At 41.6% G+C, this 22,297-nt stretch overlaps 1 protein-coding gene across 2 annotated transcripts in view; it reads right to left on the bottom strand.

Annotated features, from left to right (window-relative positions):
- plcb3 (phospholipase C, beta 3 (phosphatidylinositol-specific)) overlaps positions 1-22,297 on the bottom strand; it is a 53,566-nt gene that overhangs the window by 18,967 nt on the left and 12,302 nt on the right. For both annotated transcript variants that reach the window (XM_023404091.2, XM_023404090.2), the window contains exons 2-5: positions 18,125-18,211; positions 2,613-2,681; positions 494-631; positions 22-101 (exon numbers count right to left, since the gene is read on the bottom strand). In XM_023404091.2, coding sequence (XP_023259859.1) covers positions 22-101; positions 494-631; positions 2,613-2,681; positions 18,125-18,211 — 374 coding nt within the window. The remainder of the gene's footprint in view (positions 1-21; positions 102-493; positions 632-2,612; positions 2,682-18,124; positions 18,212-22,297) is intronic.

Genomic DNA, 22,297 nt, shown 5'->3' on the forward strand with positions numbered 1-22,297 from the left:
ATAAGGCACACAACGTCTTACGCTTTCAGGAGGAAGGTGTTCCGTGATGCATTCTGGGAAAGTATGTTTGTGGCCAAAGTGAACAGCTCATCAGTCCAAATCTGGAAACACACACACAAACACATACACATACACACATACACACACACACAGAGGCAGGAATGAGAAGATAAAACAGGCTTGTTTGACTGTTCGTCTGATGTCAAAACTACGTGAAACAGTTTCTATATACAATATACAACACACATGCTCACACACACACACAGAGGAAATAATCCCTCTTTACAACTCCTAAACATGTACGCCCCTGTGTCAACATCGTAAATGGAGTAATCAGCATATGGCCTGAGGAAAGAAAGTCAACTAGAGGGGGGAAACAAGGAAGAAAGGACATGAAAGGAAGAAAATAAGGAAGGAAGAGAAAAAGGAAGAAATATAATATGCAAATATAAGTAAAATGAGTAGATTATAGAATAGTGGCTTCCATGGTTACCTTGGCTGTATCTTCCTGCATGGCCTGGAAGTTGAGGAAGGAGATGTTGACCAGGTCGTTGCCATGGACGACGGTTACCAGTTTCCCTTCTACATTGTCGCCCTTACCAAAGCCCAGCACCTCTCGCAGCTTCGGTTCCTTACACACACAAACACACACACCGGTATTTTTATGTACGTTTTGGGACATTTTATTACACTGAATTTAAACATGACGCACACTCTTCATTGACCTTAACCTGGTTTGACTCATGCATACGAATTCTACATCCTTCATTCTACATCCGATCTTCGCCCATCTCTCTGTCTCCTGAGAACAGTAAATGTGATGCATGTGGTGTAGCACTCTGATCTAATTAACCAAACGACTCTTTCCTCCCTTTTAGACGACTCTCTCTCTACCACCAAGTCGCTTGAACACTCAATGTCTCCCTATCAATTATGCATTCTCTCCATCACACCCTCTCTATCATGTCTCTCTTTCATTTCAATTAAATAAATTAACATGGATGACTGCCAGAGCAGTGTACAAAATGTACAGTGTCATTAAACAGCAAGCAAGAGTTTAAAGGATCCGTTTACCCAAAATGACTAAATAAAAAAAATTAAAAACATCAACAGCGACCTGTCTTTCCAGAAAATGTCTGTTACTGAAGATAATCCACAGGCTTCATTATGAACAATTTTCTTTGGAACTACTTTCCACCAAACAAATCATCCTCGTAAAACTGTTGACAGTGTTCTTGGGATTTTCCAGAGTGACAGGAACCCCTGCTTCTGGATGTAAATGTTGCTTTTGAACTTTTTGAACCTGTATTAACTGACTGAAGACCAAAGAGCTGAAAATACAACAATGAAATATCATCATCTTACAAAAGCTGACATGGTGAACTTAGTGAACACTTGCTAATTTACACAACCAGCAGTTATGAAACAACATAAGAAATTAATTCTGCTCAATATTCACTCTGATCTCTACCGGCTCCTGAGGGAAAAGTCTGGCTCTTTAGCTGCTAAATGCTCCACTACCTCCATCAGCTCATCGCCAGTGTCTGTCTGCTGTTTGCTGCTGGGCTGGCAGCATACAGTCAATTTATGAGAGCTTTTTTCAGCTGTGGCTTTAAACAATGCTAATGAGAGCGGTGAAGTTGCACACCATACAACCAAAACAATGAGTTAAAGAGCTAAGGCTCAACATAACTGTTATGATCCATTGTGAACATAAAAATATTGATTATAGCAGCATAAAACTTATTTTTTAATGCTGTGAATATAGAAAAAGTTGCATTTGGGTGGAGGCAGAAATCTCATCTGATAACCTGGGCAAACCAAAACCAAAGGGATCTGCAGAGCCAGATATCACTAGTGATAGGTGAGGGTTTTTTTTTACTTGGGTAAATATGTTTAATTTTTTTGCCGTAGCTCTCCTGAATGCTGCCTTTTAACATTACTCAGCCGTTTACTCAGTAACATTTCATCACCATATTACAGCCATAAACTTCACTTTTTACACAACACCCTTAAGTGTCACACAGTCGCTACCTAAAGTCCTGAACATGCAGTTTTTCATACATAATAAAAGGCTTCTACCCTTTTATATGCTGACTGAAAGCAAAACAAGATTTTAGTGTTTATTCCTTTAATTACAGATTCATAAAATGTAATTAAAGTAATAATGTAAAAGCACTTTGTTATATCTTTTCCCAAACAAATCCACGAGCCTGCACTATGTCAACACATCCATGTTTGAACTGTTTACCACTAATGCGCGGCTTTATATCAGTGTCCCTGTCAGCCAGTTCTACGCTCTTACACAATGACTTCCTCGTCAACAGTCCCTGGTTATATCACTTCCTGTCTGACAGTCCATCTGTCAGCAGGCTCATTAGCACTCTGTCACCTTTGCACCATCAGCTGAGAGAGGAAACACACACATACAGTGGACACACACACATCTTTTGGTGACAGTGACACTTGAGCATTACATTGCTGGTCAGAGCACAAAGTTATCCACAGCAGGAGGTGACAGCTTCCGTCCCTCTCTCTCTCCCTCTCTCACACACACACACACACACACACACACACACACACACACACACACACACACACACACAACCAACCTTTGGTTGTTTGGCGTACTTTCCTGTTCTGGTGTCTCTGATGTTGCTGATGTCCAGAATCTCCACCTCCTAAAAGACAGATGACAGAAGATGTTATCACTTGTGGAGTAGAAGAGTTTGTGGAGGACAGAAAACCACCATTAGCATTAGTAATCTCTAAATATATGAATATGTTACTAGGGCGTATTATTCATGTCCCTGGGTGACAATAAAGGGAAGAGGAAGAAGTGAGAGTATGCTCAGGGGAAGAGTGGTTCATTTCCTTTTTAAAATCATACTGTACGTACACCATATTTTAGCCATGCTGCTGTAGGGATGGTAGTGTCAGTCAGTTGGTCCACCACTTTGGTCCTGACATAAATATCTCAGTTACATACATTCATGGTTCCAAGACCAGGTACTATTCAGACTTTGGTGATCCCGGTTTTTCTCTTTTTCGCACCACTATGAGGTTGATTTTATGGTTTTAAGTGAAATGTCTCAACAATTATTGGATTGACTGCCATGAAATTTGTCACCGACCTTCATGTCCCGCTCAAGATGAATTGTCACTGTGGTGATCACTAAACTTATAGCATCAGCATCAGGTGAAAATTTGACCAAATACCTACAAAACTAGGGGCATTCCCACCGGCCTCAGGTGTGCAGTATGTCAAGTACTAATTGGCACGTTTGTAAAGATAGTCACCGCGGTAACAGTATACAGTGCCTGCTAAACAGGTTAGCACTGTCATTATGAACATGTTAGCATGCTGATGTTGGCATTTTGCTCCAAGCACTGCTGACCTGAAATGCTAACTTCTTTAATGTTCCCATTATCATTAAAGTGACACTGAAACAAGTGAGCAGTTTACAGGTATGATAGCATTTAGCTCAAAGGCAACACTGTGCCTATGTACAGCTTCATGGAGCTGCTAGCGTGGCTGTAGATGCTTGAGTCTAATCTATTTGTATGAGATAAAGACTGAGCTGGAGGCTATTTGCTCCAAACTTCAGATAATTTATGAAACATTTACAAAAAAAGGAACAGAGGACTTATAATGGGGGCAAGCATGTTTATGCAGCATGCTGGTGTGAGATGCCAGTTTTATGCTGATTTGTGTGAGAAGCAGAAAATGCCAGTGGAGTCTGTTTTTAGATGGATGGGCAAAAGAAGAAAACTTGAATAAAAGTCTGTGTTGAAATTAATTCCTCAGGCTAAAAGCTAATGCTCTGTCTAGCCTTTCTCCTCCCTCCATAAAATCCTCTTTTATTTATCTTTTATCAGACTTCCCTGGTTCTCTAGACATAAAACACAACCACTGACATATGAACTCTGTGTGTGTGTTTGTGTGAGACAGTTGAAAACAGACAGAGAAATAGTTGATATTTAAAGAGAACATTTGGAGAACACTGCGCACACACGAGAGCAAATCTGCATGACTGATGCTGCAACAAAAATGTTCACACATGCAAACAGACCAAAAAGAAAGACACACACACACACACACACACACACACACACACAAAACTGCCCGTTCAACCTGTGAGGATAATGCTGTCTGGTAGTAGAGAGGAAGAGAGAGACGAAAATGGCAGGGATGGACAGGAGGTGTGGTGAGTGTGGTCATAAACCTAGCCATAAACACAGAGCAGGATGCACTGTAAATATTTGTTTAGCCCTGCACTCACTCCCTGAGCTGTCTTACTTCATCCATATCACTCATCTTCTATTTTCTTTCTCTCCTCATCTTCCTCTCCATCTCTGTGTGGCCTTGCTGTGGGATTCAGTGCATCTTTAGGACATAATTGATTTTTTTTCATGTATAATAACATGTTTCATTAATGAAAAAGAAAACATTAAATGTTTACGCCCGTCTTCCTGTTATTCTTTATCTGAGTGTGACTGTTTGTCACTTTGTCAAACTTGTTTTATCCATGTTCTACCCATATTTTCTTTCCAAAAACAACAACAAAGACAAACTCATAAAGTCACTTTCCTTGGCTGAAGTATTGCAATTCACGTCTTCCTCATTCCTTCTTTCGTTATTTCACTCTAGGCGTGACGTCATCGCCCTGCAGGCGCTCTGCTCCCCTGGGGTTGGCGAGTAATAAAGGTCAGAAGTGTTGGACCAATTGCATTAAACTCTGTACTTTGATTGGCCTATCGAGAGTAACTTACTTCCTGGGGGAATAAAGTGCTTCTGGGTCTGAAGGACGCACGCACACACACACACACACGCGTGCGCACACACACACCTCCTCTCCCACAGGCCGTGGTTTCATTCTGCTATTGCCATAGTGACTCCTTGGAGACCACAGTAATGAGACTACAACTTTGACTGCGGCCTGTGTGTGTGTGTTTGACAGTTAACATTTTCTCAGAGGCTAGTAATGTACTCACAGACACATACAGATGCAGCAATATGCACACAGGCATATCCTCGAAATGCAGGTCCTGACTTGTGAAACATCCTGACCCGTTGAGCAAGATAGGGTGTGTGTGTGTGTGTGTGTGTGTGTGTGTGTGTGTGTGTGTGTGTGTGTGTGTGTGTGTGTGTGTAAAAGCCTTGTCAGTGCACAATAGATAGTGACACAGAAGTGTGAGCAATTCTTCATGAGCAAATCTTCACCCAAGACGAGAACAAATGTGTCAGCATGTGATCAGAAAAGTGTGTGAATTTGAAGTGGAATGTGTGTGTTTTTGCACATAGCTGTGTATCTGAGCACAGGGTGTGTGTGCATGTGTCCGTGTGAAGGTCGGTCATCACCGAGAGCACATTCCTAACATATTCCGGCCTTCTGCTCAGTTAGCGTGTGTGTATCTGTGTGTTTCACTGTGTAATATTTAGCTAGTCATGGCAGCTGTAGCGCTCCATTCATCTCTCAGTGCAAAGCCCAAACACAACTCGCTCCATTTATCACTTCAGACTCGGCTGCAGGCTCATTATTGCTCCAAATGAGTCTGGGTGAGAGTTTTCCAGGAGTCACGTCGTGATAAAGTGCTATAATTTACTTTAATTTACTGTTTTTGTGGACCAACTTTCCCTCAGCATGCCTCGTGGACTTCTGTCTCAGTTAGTGGTTTCCTACATTTCCCAGAATGCACTCCCACACCCCTTTTGCAGATTGTTGTGAACTTGTTGCACCAAGCTGTGGATTACAGGGACAGGTTAGCTGATAAAGGAGTTTTTCCAGCTGAGAAAAGCTGAGTCACACCCTTTGCTCGAAACAAAGTGCGTCTTGCTGCAGAGCATTCAGCTCTTACTGAGTCCAGAAGAAGTTCAGTCTCCCTCTTTGATTCTCAGGATGTGATATCAAAACCATCACTGCTGATGTTTTTACATTATTGAATTATTTAAATATACCACTCCTCTGATCCACTCAGACTGTTTTTGCAATTGCTGTTTCAAAGAATAAGAATGAACTGAGTCTTAATGACATGAAGACATTTCAAGTAATCAACATTCACCCAGTGTCCCTCACTCGTATAAGTTTGAGTACAGACGTTCACTGATTTGCACTGAAATTAAATAATAAATACCAGATGAGCACACTGAACATTTAATATTTAATAGCGTTTAAAGTGCCAGACGAGAGATAAAATGCTCCAACCTCTAGAAACATTAATCCCACCATGACACTCAAAGGAATAGCTTTACATTTTGGCAGGTATGCTTATTCCCTTTCTTACTGAGTTAGATGAGACGATCGGTACTACTCTGATGTCTGTGCAGTAAATATGGAGCTGACGATTAGCTTAGCATAGGATAAAGACTGGAAACAGCCTGGCTCTAACGGTAACGAAAATTCACCCAAAAAAATTCCTGTAGTTCTCCGCTAAACTATCTTGTTTGTTTAATCCGTAGAAAAATCAAAGTGTAAAAACAGCAAGTTGAGATTTCCTTCCTCCCAGAGGTCACTGCACACCGCCAAGAAATAGTCCCACAAATACCCTCCTGGTAAAAATGCAACTCTTTATTTTTACACTTTGGTTTTTATATGGATTAAATAAACAAGATATGTAACATGTAATGTCGCGAGTGAGCTTGAGACGTGCTCCAGTCATGATACTGTGCTAACCGGCTGTTGGCTGTAGCCTCATGTTTATCCGGATGAATCCTCTCATTTCACTCTCTACAAGAAAGTGAATAAGCGTATTTCCCAAAATGTTGGACCGTTGCTTTGGATAACAATTGCTCACACGGTATCTTCCAAAGTATCTAACTTGTTGTTGTTCAAAAGTTTCATGCATGGGTGGTTTTGATCCAGCAATTGTTATTAGGTTAGTCTATATTTAGGCACTAAACACAAGTACGGTAAATGTTACTGCACTTTGATTAGGCCTTCACTCACTAACTCTTTTCCTTCCTTCATTTCTTTGATTGACTTTCCACTTCCCCTCCTCCCTCCTGCCCTGCCACTCTACTCCATTCATTTTCCCAAGATTAGAAAAATATGAAAGGGCAACTAAACAATCAAGAGAGCACCACTCCTTTCCTGTGACGCGCCAGTGTGAGTGTGAGTGTGTGTGTGTGTGTGTGTGTGTGTGTGTGTGTGTGTTTGAAAGATGACCACAGCTAAATATGTCTTGAATGACCAATCACGGCACTTATCAAATGGCACATGATGACGGCATACAGAAAACTGATCCTTGTGAACAGACACACACACACACACACACACACACACAGACACACACACACACACACACACACACACACACACACGGTGCCAGGACAACATACGTCTCCACCCTGTACCACTTGGCTGCGACCCAACCGGCCAATCAGTGCAGAGGAGAGGAGAGGGGAGGGGAGGGGAGGGGAGGAGGGGAGGGGAGGAGAGGAGAGGAGAGGACTTTAAAGAACACAGAAACATCGTAGAACTAGAACAAAGAGAACTTCAAACTGTTTTATGGCTGCGATGGGAGAGTTGGCAAGGTGTTTAGAGAAGGAGAAGGATGGAGACACTTAATACCCCTGTGAAGCATGGGACAGCTCTATAACTCTGTCTCTGTCACCTTGTAATATTTCCTCTGTGTATATCAATAGGATGTCACTCTCCCCCTCTGCCCCTCCTCCTCTATCGCTCCTTCCTTTATCTGTTTATCTCTCTCTCTTGCTCTTTGTCTCTCTTCCTCACTCAGTTGTTTCATACTTCTGTGGTCTGGAGAGAGCGAAAATGAAGAGAGTGAACAAGTGAGAGTACATTAATGTTCACATTTTAACCACTTATTTGACAAACTGACCCAGAGTGATTTGTAATCAGTGAAATATTAGAGTCTACACAGAGAAGAAGACAGAGAGAGAGAGACAATAAAACATGAAAGAGAGGTGACATCTAAATATATGAGGATGGAAAAACATCACCATTTATGAGAAGAAAGGCAAAAACAAGTTGAACATCAATAGAATGAGCACACACATAAACAAAACAGTCATTCCAAATGTCTAAAATGCAAATAAATACAAGCTGAACTGGGTCTCTCTCTCACACACACACACACACACACACACACACACACACACCAAAAATAGTTGCAAGAATCATAAATCATTCACAAAGCACAAACACACATAGATCAGTAGGGGTGAAGTAACTACACAAACCTGAGTGTGCTGCTGCCTGCAGCCCACTAACACACATACACAGACACACACAGACGCACACACAAAAGCAAAACATGAAAAGTAGTCAGAGAAGGCGGGAAGAAAGCACAGCTATGTGCGAGTGTGTGAAGTTAAAAGGAATAGCTCAGCATTTAAGGAAATACGCTTATTTTCTTTCTTGCCTAGAGACGGATGAGAAAACTGATGCTCGCAAGCTGAATATGAAGCCGGAGATAGCAGCCAGCTAGCTTAGCTAAGCACAGACACTGGAAGCAGCGAGTGACGAGAAGACTCCAGAAGTCACTGTCCCAGCGAGAAACAGCCCCAGCAGCATGTGGAAACTATGACTTGTTGTTTTTACACTTTGGTTTTTGTACAAATTTGGAGGAAAAAAACAAGATATATTTTCTCAATTAATGAGCTCTGGTGTATTCAGACAGAACACATATAGCCCTCCAGTGCATGGTACCGGCTACTTGCCTTTTTTGGTTTTCCATCGGGCAAAAGTTGTGGATAGTAGCTGGTGTAGCTGTTTTTTTTTTTTTGTTTGTTTGTTGAACCTCCAACACGGTTCCAAGCGAGCTGAGGCGATACCAAAGAGTGGCATGTAAACACTGCAGCTAGTAAGGATTGTCAATGTTGAGCCAATTTGGTCTGTATACTGTGATTAATGTTTACAACAGATACATACCAAGTTCACCTAATAATTTACATAATCATTTTTTATATTGTTACCAATGATACAGATCTCATCAGTAAACTTTGTGAGTGACCTGTTATTAGTTTTGACAGAAATTATCATCAAAACTATGAAAATAAAACCAAAGTTGTCAAAAAACTGAAATACACTTTAAAGTTGTGTAATTTTCAGCCATGCCACTGACACACACATTGTCGCAGCTTCATTAGCTAGGCAGAGATAAAAACAGGACACTGTGCACACACCCACACAGAAACACAAATTTTGGAGGAAGCATCTGCTTAAACAATGGATTCGATACCATGCAGTGTGTCTCAGTTCATCATACAGTGAAGAAGTGAATTTTCATGCTGTTTGTGTGAGCTTGTGTGTGTGTGCGTGCGTGCGTGCATGTGTGAGGAAGAGAGAGAGTGAAAATGAGGACCGCTCTGCCATGTGCACTGACAGATAATGTCAACAGAAAATAAAACGTGACCAAGCGAAAGTAAAGAAACCAAAAGGAGTTTGGAGAAAGAGGGAGGAAGCTGTCACATTATCGACTGACACACTCAACTTCCCCTGCAAACTGCTCCCTGGGTGTGTGCGCAAGAATGACCTCCTGCGTGTGTGTGTGTGTGCATGTGTGTTATGTAAACCCTTGTTCCAAGTTAATTCCTTCTGGATGTTTGACTTGAGCCAGGGAGATAATCTCTAGTAGATCTCTACTTCTACCTGCCAACAATCATCCTAACAATTCAGCTGACTTATTTACACACACACACACACACACACACACACACAAAACACACACGGTTCAGACTATCAGAAGAAGAGTAAGATGCCGACACTACATTAAAAACACAAGTCACATTTCAGATTTTGGATACGCTAACGAGAACTAACGAGATATAACACAAACTAACGAGATATAACATGTTAATTAGTTAGCTTTAGAGGTGAGACTAACATCCCCTCTGCCTCCATTCTTCACGCAAAGGCAAAGCTAGCTTCCTTCACGTTGTACAGCAGCTTCATATTCAACAGACAGATCTGAGAGTGGTATCGACCCTCTCCTCTAGCCCTCAGCAAGAAAGTGAATTTAGATTTGGTGCTATTCAATCAATCAATCAGAAAATAAATGTACACATTAATCAATACAGAAAATCAAATAAAACTGTTCTTTAATCCCAGTATAAAACCCACAACAATCACTTCTTCTCGTATTGGATTGACACAGGTCAAATCACTTTCACACCTCAAGCAACTCCAGTTACAGAAACTGTGGTGACACCCGAGCAGCACCCTGGGGTGTTTGTTAAAATCATGTCACAGCTAACATCTCCACACACTAGAGTAAGTGTTTGCGGTGTGCGTGTGCATGTGTGTGTGTGTGTGTGTGTGTGTGTGTGTGTGTCTTAATCTGGCCAAGGTATGTGAAATCAATTCTACACCATTAGAGGTTAAATTGCAGTTGTGTGGCGACTCAATTACATCCCTGGGGGCAAGTGTCTAAAAGCACAGGTGCTATTGACATGACCTGCACACCTCAAGGGAAGGAGGGAGGGGCAGGAAGGAGGTCAGAGGGAGAGAGCAGTATTCAAGGAAAAGGGGAAGAGGACTGGGAGGAGTGGTAGGAGGAGGGAGAAGAGGGGGCGACGAAATTCCCCAAGACCCCCATCTCTCAGTCTGAGCAACTTCCTGCCCACTTTCCCACGCCAAGAGAGAGAATGAAGGAGATTACAACTGTTGTTGCAAGAAATTAAGGAGCAATAACTCTGGAGAGAAAGGACCATGTGAAAAAGGGCATTGATGCGAGGGAGAGGAGGAAGAGGATGAGGGCAGAGGGAGAGGGAGAGGTGGGAAAGGGCGAGACGGAGAAGGAGATAGAGGTGGAAGAAGAGTAAGAGAGGATGGAGAGCAGAGAGGGAGGAAATGTCATCCTTCAGTTTATATTAGAGGAACTACTTTTGCCTCATCTCTCTGACGGCTACCAGCTGACCCGAAACGGAGAGACACGGGGAAGGAAAAGGCGGGAGAGGAAGACAAATTGAAGGTGGATTAGCAACATAGAAACACGGCAACAGCAAATAGCGAAAGTGTGAAAGAGGCGATAGCCAAAGTAAAACAGAGCGCAGGGGAGGATTATCCGTGGTGCCAGGTGCATTTCAAGTCATCCCGCTGTGGCAGTCGAGGCCCCAATCCGCCAAGATCAGCTCGACACCACTAAATCAAACGCTCCACTTCGTTTATTGGAAACTACAGTTTAGCTGACAAATCATCTGTGCTGGCAGCGACAGTGCGGATAATTATTGCAGAAATGTTCTTAAACAAGGAAACAAGGTGCCATGAATAACATCTGGCCCGGTTAGCACTGTTTGACAGCGCAGTGGAGACCAGGCTTTACATGGTGTTGGTTTTTTAAAAACCACATGAATCATCAAATCCCACCACATTCTCACATCCTGTGTCGATCCTCTCTAACCCAGATATTTGATTCCCAGTCAAGGAAGTGGGAGATGGAAATTTGACTGACAAGAACAAATTGGAAACCCCCAAATCATTGCGAGCACGTTGAGGCAGCACTATAATCTACGATAGGGAGCCAGTTAAAACAGACAGTAATGAAACTGAAATTCCCTCTCTCCACACGCTGAGGGAGCTAGGGAAGATTTTTTGAAAAGATGTTGACCTTCCTTCTTCTTCTTTTTCTTTTTTTTTTGATTTTGTGTTTTTATAAATGTTATGTTTTGTTAATTAACTTGTCTGTGCTCAAGGTCTGACAGCTGGTAGGGCCACACGGGGCTCAGAACAGGCAACCACTTCATTACAATATTTTCCTGTCACAACACGTGAAGAAAATCCACAAATATTAAATGAAAACTACACAGGAAAGCTACAGATGGGCGACAAATTAAAGGGAAGCCCCTACAGATGTGTGGGAACATTATAAATGTAGATATTTCTATCAATCAGGAGTGCTGCATTACACAATTAACATCCCATCATGCTCTCTGATATGTATTAAGATGTTGAGCAGACCCAGTTTACGCACAGTTTGGAACAAGATGGCAAGAAGCGATGATCTAAAAGAAGAGATGCCCTCATTCACAAGGCATGATGGGTCACTTATTGGCTCTGAGTATAAAGATGACATAAACCTGGCCTTCACAGGCTGCACTGAACAGCTAAAGGAGCTTTTGGACGGACGTGTTAGTGATGCATGATGCAACACAATTCGTCCAAAAGATTTTCCTTCATTTTGGTGTTTTTTTGATGATGTTAATTCAAAGACATTAATCCCTCAGACCCCAGCCACGTCCACGCAACACCTCAAATGGCTAATTTGGGTTGCAAATGTAAAAAGGAGGTGGAAGAGAGTTTGGCCCAAGGACAGAGAGAGGACACACACAGCAGGATTAGCAGGAGGGTGCAAGCATATGTTGTAACAGATGTGTGGAGTTTGGATGTGCATGTGGAACTTGTGTAACCCACAGCCACTGGCACTTTGCTCTTAGCATTTTAGCCACAGTCGGAGTCGTCCACCAACACGTCCCAGACAAAGGGATTTTTACTGCTGATGAGCACAGTAAGAGACTGCATGTTAAGGTCTACAGTGGTGCGTGTATGGGTTAATGCATGTCTACGCTGGGCTCCTCCTGGACATAAAAGTTTGGGAACCGGTGAATTATGCACTGTTTAATTAAAGCTACCACTTGGAAGAAAGCTCTCTTTGCACTGCATAAATTAGCAGTGAAGGAGTGCAGCTCTCCAAGGCGCCACATCAAACACTATCAGCCATGTTACACTAACACCCGACCTGGCCTGCATGTTCTGTTATTGAGTCCTTCTGTCGTTACGTTTCAATATTTTTATAAAATGTAACCCCTGTGTACCCGACTCAATTTATGCTCGCAGAACACCCATAATAACGCGTGTAAATCACAAGTGTAGCTGCGCCTCAGTTAGACAAACGAAGATGTGATCGTGTTCATAACAACTTTATCTCAAAGTGCAACTAGTGGACGGATTCAAAGAGTCGGGAATGACAGAGAGAAGAACAGAGAGTGGAAGGGAAAGAAAAACAGTGAAGGCTGGTGCGTGGTGGGGTGTGTCTCGGTTGTCTCACTGCCAAGCCACTGTGTGTGTGTGTGTGTCTGTCAGCGACAGTTGGTCGTTATCGCCACTGACTCAAGCATTATGGGAAACTCTGGGCTCTGAGCACACACACACAAACACACGTTAGAGGTCTTGTAAGAACCTCTGAGCATTACAGAAAGATAGTGAGAGGGAAACAACAGAAAAAACGGGGGAGGTGAAGATGGAGGAAGGAGCGAGAGGAAGAGAGAGAGAGAGATTTGGAAGATTATGATAGAAGAACGGACCAAGAAAATATCAGCTCTCTGGTAGAGCAGGAAGAATATTGTTTAAGAAAAGGTTGGGAAAATTGTGCTCTTAAGAAAAGGACAGATAGACAAATGACACACTGGAAAAAAGGAGGGAGAGGTAAAGAGATATTTAAAGGAAAATGTTAAACAAAGTGAGGCCTCGGGGGAAGGTGACACGAAACAGATGAAGAAAAGTGAACAGAAAGAAAATGGATGGAGGATATGAATGAGGATGAGAAAAGGTGAAAGGTGTATGTTCAGATTGATATACACGGGGGGGGGGGAGTGAGACAAACCAGATTCAAGGAGGAAAAGTTATGAAACAAGTGTAAAAGAAAAGGTGAAAGGAGGGAGACAGGTGAGCAAAATAAAGTCAGAGGGGAATAAAATGAGGCGAATAGACCAATGATAGATGGAGCAAGAGAAAAGGCCGAAACATAGGTAAAAATCCAAGGGGGTTGGTTGAAAATGGCATCACGACTGGAGCTGGACCAACCCAACCAATCAGCCGACAACTTCCTGCAATAATATTGAACTCAACTCGGTCCCATACAGCAAGTGCATCGTTTGTTTACTGTATGATTACAGCAGAACCTGAGGGCAAACATTTTATTACTTCTTTGGAAATTATATTGCATCCTAGTTATTGATGATACTCCGTTTCCTGATCGATACAATGCAGATTTCTCTACAGGTGCAGTTGGGGAAAAGAGTGTGCGTTTCAAAAGTTGTCCATGTGCTGAGTCCCTCTGAACTCAAATCCACAGGGGCTGAGCTTTAATGCATGTGTGTGTCCGTTCTATATATAAAATGCAATGTCGGTGCTGCGTCCTTCTCCCCTTCATACGGTGAGTGGTACTTTCTATTCTCTTTTCTCAAGTTGAATATTGTTAGAAAAATGCTTCTGACATTTTTGGGTTGCAGACTTTCGGACGTCCTTGCATGTCTTTGCTGAGGTACTTTAGCGAGCGCGATCCAGTTCTGCTCACTGACCACAGGGCACCCTGAATTTCACAAAGCAAATGCGTCTTCCTCTTCAAATTAAATGTGGGAGGTGTCTTTAATTGAAACTCTGAGTGGTTTGACATCTGAAGTAATAAGAGCAGAGCAGCAAAAATAAAAACTGCACTGGAGATCAAATATTTTGGGTACCTCTATTCAGAGAAATGGGTTCCATCCAGAATACCCTTGTCATCTGTGTAAAAGTGTATTAACTGCTCTCATTAATAATAGCTGGATATCTGTGTTGCCATGTCCTCTTTCTTTTCAGCTCTGGTTCAAAATCTCCTGGGGAGCCACAACGCTGATTTAAAGCTTCACTCTGGGATCGCTGGAATCAAAATCCTGTCACTTTGAAACGGGACTTCTGTAAAGCCACGGCTACTTGGGTGCACTCATGTTCGCCTTAGAGCAGTGCAGAGAAGTCTCATTAGACCAAAAGGAGGTTTGCAGAGGAGCAGAGGGCATGTTTCCATGTCTACTGTCCAGATTTAAACCTGCGTCACTGTAGAAACTTAATACAGAGAAAAATTGAAGAAGCAGACATCATGGCACTGGTCACACAGTTTGACTGACAGGTGATCTCTGGGAAGTACAGTTCAAAAACACCACAGTAAAAATATTCCCAAAAAGCAGCAATATACAGTAAATCTTTCTGAGCATTTGAATAAGATAAATGAACCAGTATTAGTTACTGACAGTCTGTTTTTTCATCTCTAAATACCCATATTTCCCTGTAATTGGCCTCAGAGGTCTGGATGTTTTGAGGCACATTTCATTTTTTATGGCGGTGACCGGCAGCGAGCCGCGTTCCTGCTACTGAAGTAAGAATAGTGGCCACAGTCCAACTCAGTCATGCCAACATTAACAAAGATGAAAAGCAGTAAGTAAGTCATGAAAAAGAAAGCCAAATATTATGGCGCATAAGGCAAATGAGGTGGCATTAAGGTAGGCGGAAGTTGCTTTGCCTTAGGAATTGGGAGTCTCAAGATAAAATCTTTACAGGCTAGTATGAAAATAAGTCATTCACATGGCTCATTCCAAGTGACTAAACATATCGGAGCCGGTGATACTCCTAGATTCCTGTAATCACACTCACTGAGGTCCAGAAAGGGCAAAGCTGCCTTCTAGTCTGTCTCTCATTCCATTTATTGTCCACCCCCACCACATGTAAAGTGGCGTCAAAGCAACTTCTTTTTCTCTATCATATCATCTTTGTCTCCTTTTCTAGATTAGTCTGACTAAAACATTACTAACTGCTCATGTTTCAGACCTGACTTCCTTTTAGCAGTGTTGAAGAAATTCATTTGGTGAATACAATGTGTGTCCTTATAGGCAGGTCTCGCCACTCGGAAGACATCTCGGCAACAGCCCCGGGCAGCTGCAAGACCGGGCTCCTATCCTCCTATAAATGATTGGGAGGGGGCCATAACTCTACTTTCAAAGGTCTCCAGGATGTAAAAACTTTGCCCCAATCAATCAAGCTCAATCAATAGTGCTGTGACGCGACAGCCAGTTCACCCCACAAGAGTGAGTTCACGTCTGATGTTTATATCCATCTGCACCTGCTCCTTTCTGCCACGGACTGTTACCGACTTTTCTATAAGAGGTTTGGCTCCTCCCTTATAATGTCTCTGCTGACTCTTATTCAATATGTAGATAATTCAAAAATCAGAACGAGGGGCATGTTGTGACCCATTAGATGCCCTGACGCCTTATCAGTAAACCAAAATAAGATGGAGAAAAGTAGTGACCATGACACAAAGCCTTATGAGAAATAAAGCTAGGAGATCCAACACCAGTGATGGAAAAATCGTGGATTAAGATGAGGCTGTTTGCAGACTTTGTAAAATGCAGTTATCAAACATTAGCTCTACAGTAGAGTTAAAAGCAGGGATTCCTGAGTTCTATTTATTGAAATAGTGATGCTGCCAGCAGGAATATGGTCATGCAAGCCGTCTTTACAACAAAGGTGACTGACTAACCTGCTACAGAACCAGGCAGGTTTTACAGTTTACCACTGAATGATGACTTAGAGGGGAACTCCTCCAGTTTTACACATCAAAGCCTGTTTACAGGTCATAGGCATCACCACTGCATATGTGAAAACTGTTGTATAAAGTCTTTTGTGGCACTCTGTTTGTGGCTCGAGGCTACATTAGTCACTACAAACACGCCCAAATAGCTGACTGAACTGGTTGTGTTGAATTGTGGGGAATGTAGGCGCCAGGTTTTGACAAGGAACAAGGACACGTGTAATAAAAAAATAAAGCATATCTGGTCTGAGCTGTGAATTGAGAGTGAACAGTGTGAGAAGAGATTAGTGTTCAGGTGGTGGAGTACTCTTTTCAGGATGATGTGATGTGACAACCGAACAACATTTTGTTTCTAGTTGTGTGCCTCAATAAAACTGATCGCAGGCGGAGTGTAGAGAGGTTTTACCATCATGTTGGAAAGACGATCTGACTCTTTGCTAAACAGTGTCACTACTGCACCTCAGGCAACAAATGGCCTATTATCTTAATACCCCCCCACACACACACACACACCAACACACACACACACACACCCACATACACATACATATATGTATGCAGGCACATGCACAAAGCAAGACATCAGGATAAAATGAGTATTTAAAGACTGTGTATTATGTGAATGCATGAACACATTCTGACACACGTGCAGACGGACAGGATGACGTGTGCTCTGGCCCAGATATGCAGACACTGAGACACTTGCACCGCGCACACACTGCAAAACATGCGGACACAACACAGTGATAATATTGGCTATCAACAGGTCATTCCTTACGTGCCTCTTGGATAAATAGACAGCCAGAAATAAAGAGAGAGATGGTGTGTGTAAGGGAGAGAGAAAGGGAAAAACATAGACAGAGATTATGATGGGGGGGGTGGGGGGGGGGGGGGGGTTAATTGAGCTGCTCTGTAATGTCATTCGATCTGACTAGGACCAACATCACACTGATATATGTATACACACACTTACCACTTTCCCATTCAAGTGATTGGCGAAAGTGGTTTCAGACTTTGGGACTCCACTGTATACTATATATAAACATATGGTAGATGAGTGGAAGGAGAACAGAGAGATAACCACAGATAAAAAGGTAAAGGTGGAGATGAAACAGAAAGAACAAAGGGTAGATGAACGTTGCTTTGTGTGTGGGATTTGTTTATGGAAATTTGCACCACAGAGCCACAATGTAATTCTCAAAATGCTACATCCTGCTGACTCACTGTTCCTTTTGGCTAATTATGTCACCTAAATGCTTAAAATGTTACATCCAATATTATTTAACTAATGGTTTAAGCACAGGAAGAAAGGATAAGGAGGAGAGGATGGTTGCTGGAAATGACACATGTATGGACGGAGTGAAAGAGCTGGAGGACTAAAAGGATGAAGACCACAAAGACAACAGGGAGAAGGAGGAACAAGAGGACGAGAAAAACAAGATGAGGCAAATTGATGAAAGCCATTCTGGCTGAACTAATGGACTGAATAAAACCACAATAAGAGACCAAGGGACACAAAGAGAGAGGAGGAAGAAAGGACTATTTAAAAAGACAGTTAAAATGAACTAAGAGGGAGTGTTGGTATGTGGTAGAGTTAAAGTAATCCACATTTGCACTTATGTTGGCACATTAAAAATCCATTGTGGTCTGCTTTAGAGCGGCCCATTTGTATTTGATCTTCTCTACTCTGTGAGATAAGAGACAGTGTATTTGGCCTACTTTGAGACCAAGCAGCGTGTGTGTGTGTGTGTGTGTGTGTGTGTGTGTGTGTGTGTGTGTGTGTGTGTGTGTGCATGCGTGCGTGCGTGTGTATGTGTCTTACCAGGTTGGAACCTCCAGTCCAGTAGAGGAAGAAGCCATCTGGGTCAACTTTCAGGGTTACCAGTGTGGGAGGCCCACTGTTGGGCTCCTAGACAACAACAGAAATAGAGCTGTTAGAAGGACACACACAATATACATTTCTCACTCTCTCACACACGCATACACACACACACGCATACATACACACACACACACACACACACACAGATGAATGTGAAGAGATAAAGTGAGCTCCATAACCAGAAGCCACTGAGCACTTAAAGGATAATCTGTTTATTACAAAATGGGTCTTATTTGGGGGTCATTTACATCGGTTATGATAACAGTCAACCCAAAGTTACTGTTGAGATCTGGAAACACAGCAACATTACTATGACAAGGACAGATGAGGCAGGAAACAGACAATACTCCATTGGGAAGTAAAACTGAAGAGGGAGCACACTAGAAATATCAGTAATAAACCATTGTACGAGTGTACAAGAAAACAGTGTGCACACAAACTTCAGTAAGTAAGGCAGGTTACAGTTGGACCAAGAAGTGAAGTGCGATGGATGTTTGCAACAGACGGTTTGGGTAAAAATCTTATCGTTCACTTTTGTTCTCTCTTCCAAATATGATCCTGGCTGATCGTCTGACTGCTCATGCTTCTTTCCAGACTGTCTACTTTTTTTTTTGTTTTAAGCAATGTTGCTGTGTTCCCACACTTTAGCAGTTAACTTATTGAATACAATGTAGAACTTTATTCAAAATGTAATAATAATATGTAATTATTTGTTCAAGCACAACAGGCCGTTCATGGAACTTCAGAAGCAAAAAGCACTGTTGTCTTATCAGTAGAGCAGCCTGTTGTTGTTCTCTGTGCTGATGCTAAATGGAGAAAACTATGGAAGGTGCTCTGAGGGGATAAGAAAGACACCAAACCATCTGAGAAGAACATTCAGTTATGTTGGCATGTCAGTCAATCTACAGCAGACGTTAGGATTAAGATCATGTTGGCTGCACTTCAAGTAAATCAAAGAATCACGTGTTTTAATCAATTCGAAAAGGTTTCTATTTCATTTTAAAGTGACACTACTGGCATTAATATTAGTAATTAGTAAAACTAAAATAAGACCCACATTGTATGAAACCATAATTTTATTATGAGCACTGAATCTCTTTACTACAGATTAGGTTTCTCAATCGGTGGGCTCACTTCTGCTTTAGAGCTTTAAAATGAAAATGAAATGTAATCTTCATGTGCAGCAAGTTCATTGAGGAGCCCCAAAAAGACACAGGCCCTTTGTCTTTTGAAATCTCAACCTACTCTCTGGTGCAGTTATTATCTTTAAATCTCATGACTATAGAAAGACTGAGTGGTGTGAAATAAGCCCTTTATGGCAGCAGCGGCTACACCTGCTGCTTTATGGTGCCTTGCCATTATTGTGGACGGACAGAAAGACAGAGATAGATATTGTGTTTGTGCGCACGTGTTGTGCAACAGCTGTTTTGACGCTGGAAACCACACAGTTTGGCCAACATGAAGTTCTCATTCATGTGCAGCATAATGATGGCACAGGAGCCTGCATCAACATGTCATTAGCATCATCATTATGGAGCCATACGCAAGATACCATGACCGTGCACACACATATACATACACACACACACACACACATAGCTACTGGCTCTGTAATTACAGTGGTAAGTGGTTATATTCTTCTCCAACAAACACATCGTCCAGACATCCTGGGAAACGACGATGATGATCCAGATTGTTTGTTATTACAGTGACAGATGACTCATGTACACATGTCGTCATGAGCATCATCATCATCATCACCATCAGATGGGAAAAGTGAGAAAGGTCAGCGTGGGAACCCACAGAAAACTTTGCCACAAACATACTATCAGAGGAAATAGGCTTGCATCAACGCATCACGCAAACAGTTTACCACTGACCACATACAGAAGGTATTTTGTAATGTGGGGTATTAACAAATAAAATGCCTACAGCATGATTCACACAAAGCTGAAGATGTAGTATGGCCATAGTTTCATGTTTTAACACATAAATGTGCAAACATGAACTGAAAGGCTGAACGTTGAACATTTGAATAATCATCTGCATAAAAGAGATAATAATAGCATAAAATAATTTATGCAAATCAATTTCACAGTTACTTCAGTAAACAGATACTAAAGGGACAAACAAATTCTACAGGACTTCATAGAAGACTAGCCTATATTCATTTAATAATCATAAATGGAGGGATAACCCCTCAGTAGTTATAAAACTAGTAGCCTATAAAGCAAACAAAAAAGCATGCTGTGAACTTAGTTTTATAACACAGTTAAAATTTCAAGTAAATAGTAAAAGTAAAAAATAATTACACCTAACTATGAAACTGAAATTATTTGATGTTTAATACATCTTGTTAAAGAGATTAATACTTTACTATTCATTTGATATTTTGGGAAATACACTTAATTGCTTTCTTGCTGAGAATTAAATAAGAGGCTCCTAATCACTCAGGCCTGTATGTTAATTATAAACTACAGTCGGTTAGCTTAAAAGAAACTGCATAAACACTGAAAACAAGGTGAAAGCGCTAACTTGTTTCTGTCTAAAGATAACAAAATGTGCCTACAGCACCTCTAAAGCTAACACGTTATATCTCACTTGTTTCATTCTTACGAAAAACTAATTGTAAAAAGAAAAATATATAATTTGGTCATTTGTTTGCTAGTGAGACAGGCTAGCCATTTCCTTGCTTACAAGTCTTTATGCTAATGTTAACGCACACATGAAACACATATATTTCTCAACAAGAAAACAAATAAACATATGTCCAAAAATGTCAAACTATTACTTAAAGAAGTCTGTAGTTTTAACTTTTGGCCCATTTCCTGGGAAAAGCTGAACATACCTTAAGTTTAGGCTCCAAGGTTGGCTAACGCAGAAAGGGTTAGCGGGTGAGGTAGAAGTTTGGATTGGGACGAGGAAAGAGAAAGAAAGAGGAAAAAAAGAGATGGTTAAAAAAGGAAAGGATGGGACGAAAACGGGCAGGAATGGGGTTAGAGGAAAGGGTGAGGGTTGAAAAAGAAAAAGAAACAAAAGGTCAGGAATAGAAGAAGAGAGCATGCAATTAAAGTCAAGTGTTCAACCTCATCATGAGGCCTTAATAAAAGAACAGTATATTTAGTCTTTATAAAGTGTACGTCCTTAAGAGTTAAGTAATTATGAGATTACTTTGATACAAGACATGTCACTCTGAAGCATCAACAGCAGTGAAGTTACCAGGTGTTGTTACAATGCTTTCATATTTGAATTTAACTTCAAACATGTAGCTGACTGTGGACAGTAAATTGCTGAACTTGTGACGTGTGTTTACTCACTGGAACCTGTGGAAAACTGTACAACTCCAATTTCATGCTGTGATTATCTCACGGCTGTGACCTGATGTCAGATGCTCTTTTGCAAATGTCAGCACTGAACCGTTCTTTAACTTGCAGTGAAATCTGATCTTGCAAATCTGAAGCCATAATGGCTCGTTTGTTTATCTTTTGTCTGCTAGGTTTAATTCACTGAGACAACAGAACTGAATACAGTACAAACGGCAAACAACCCAGATGTTCCCACTTCCAAAGTACTACAAACATACCCAACTAGAAACCTTATAAGCAGAGATAACTGTGCTTTCGATCAAAAGCGTGTACAGCAAAATATTTGCAAATCAAAACACCTGGCATGGGTATTGGAGGCAAATGAGCCTATTGTTTAAAATTCCTAGGTACTCCATGCTGCAGCTCCTCAACATGCGCAAAAAGATATGGGCCACATTACACACATTCCTCTGGTAAATTTAACTTTAATCCATTTCAGAAAGTGCTCCACTCTACTTGAAAAGACGTCAGTCAGATTAAAGTTTTTTTCCAAACTTTCCATTAACTTCGCTGACTTTAATTTAAAATTACGATGACAGCTTGAGAGTAGAACAGCATGAGCAATCTCACATTACATTTTTTTTTTTTTTTTAAAGTATATTTTTTGGGCTTTTTATGCCTTTATTTGATAGTATAGTGGAGAGAGACAGGAAACAGGGAGGCAGAGAGGGGGAATGACATGCAGCGAAAGGCCGTCCGATGCGGGATTCGAACCGGGGCCAACTGCAGCGAGGACTGTAGCCTCTAC

Source organism: Seriola lalandi, unplaced genomic scaffold (genome assembly GCF_002814215.2).
Source record: "Seriola lalandi dorsalis isolate HSWRI2012SDOR001 ecotype SW California unplaced genomic scaffold, Sedor1 jcf7180002054216, whole genome shotgun sequence".
NCBI classification, from domain to species: Eukaryota; Metazoa; Chordata; class Actinopteri; order Carangiformes; family Carangidae; genus Seriola; species Seriola lalandi.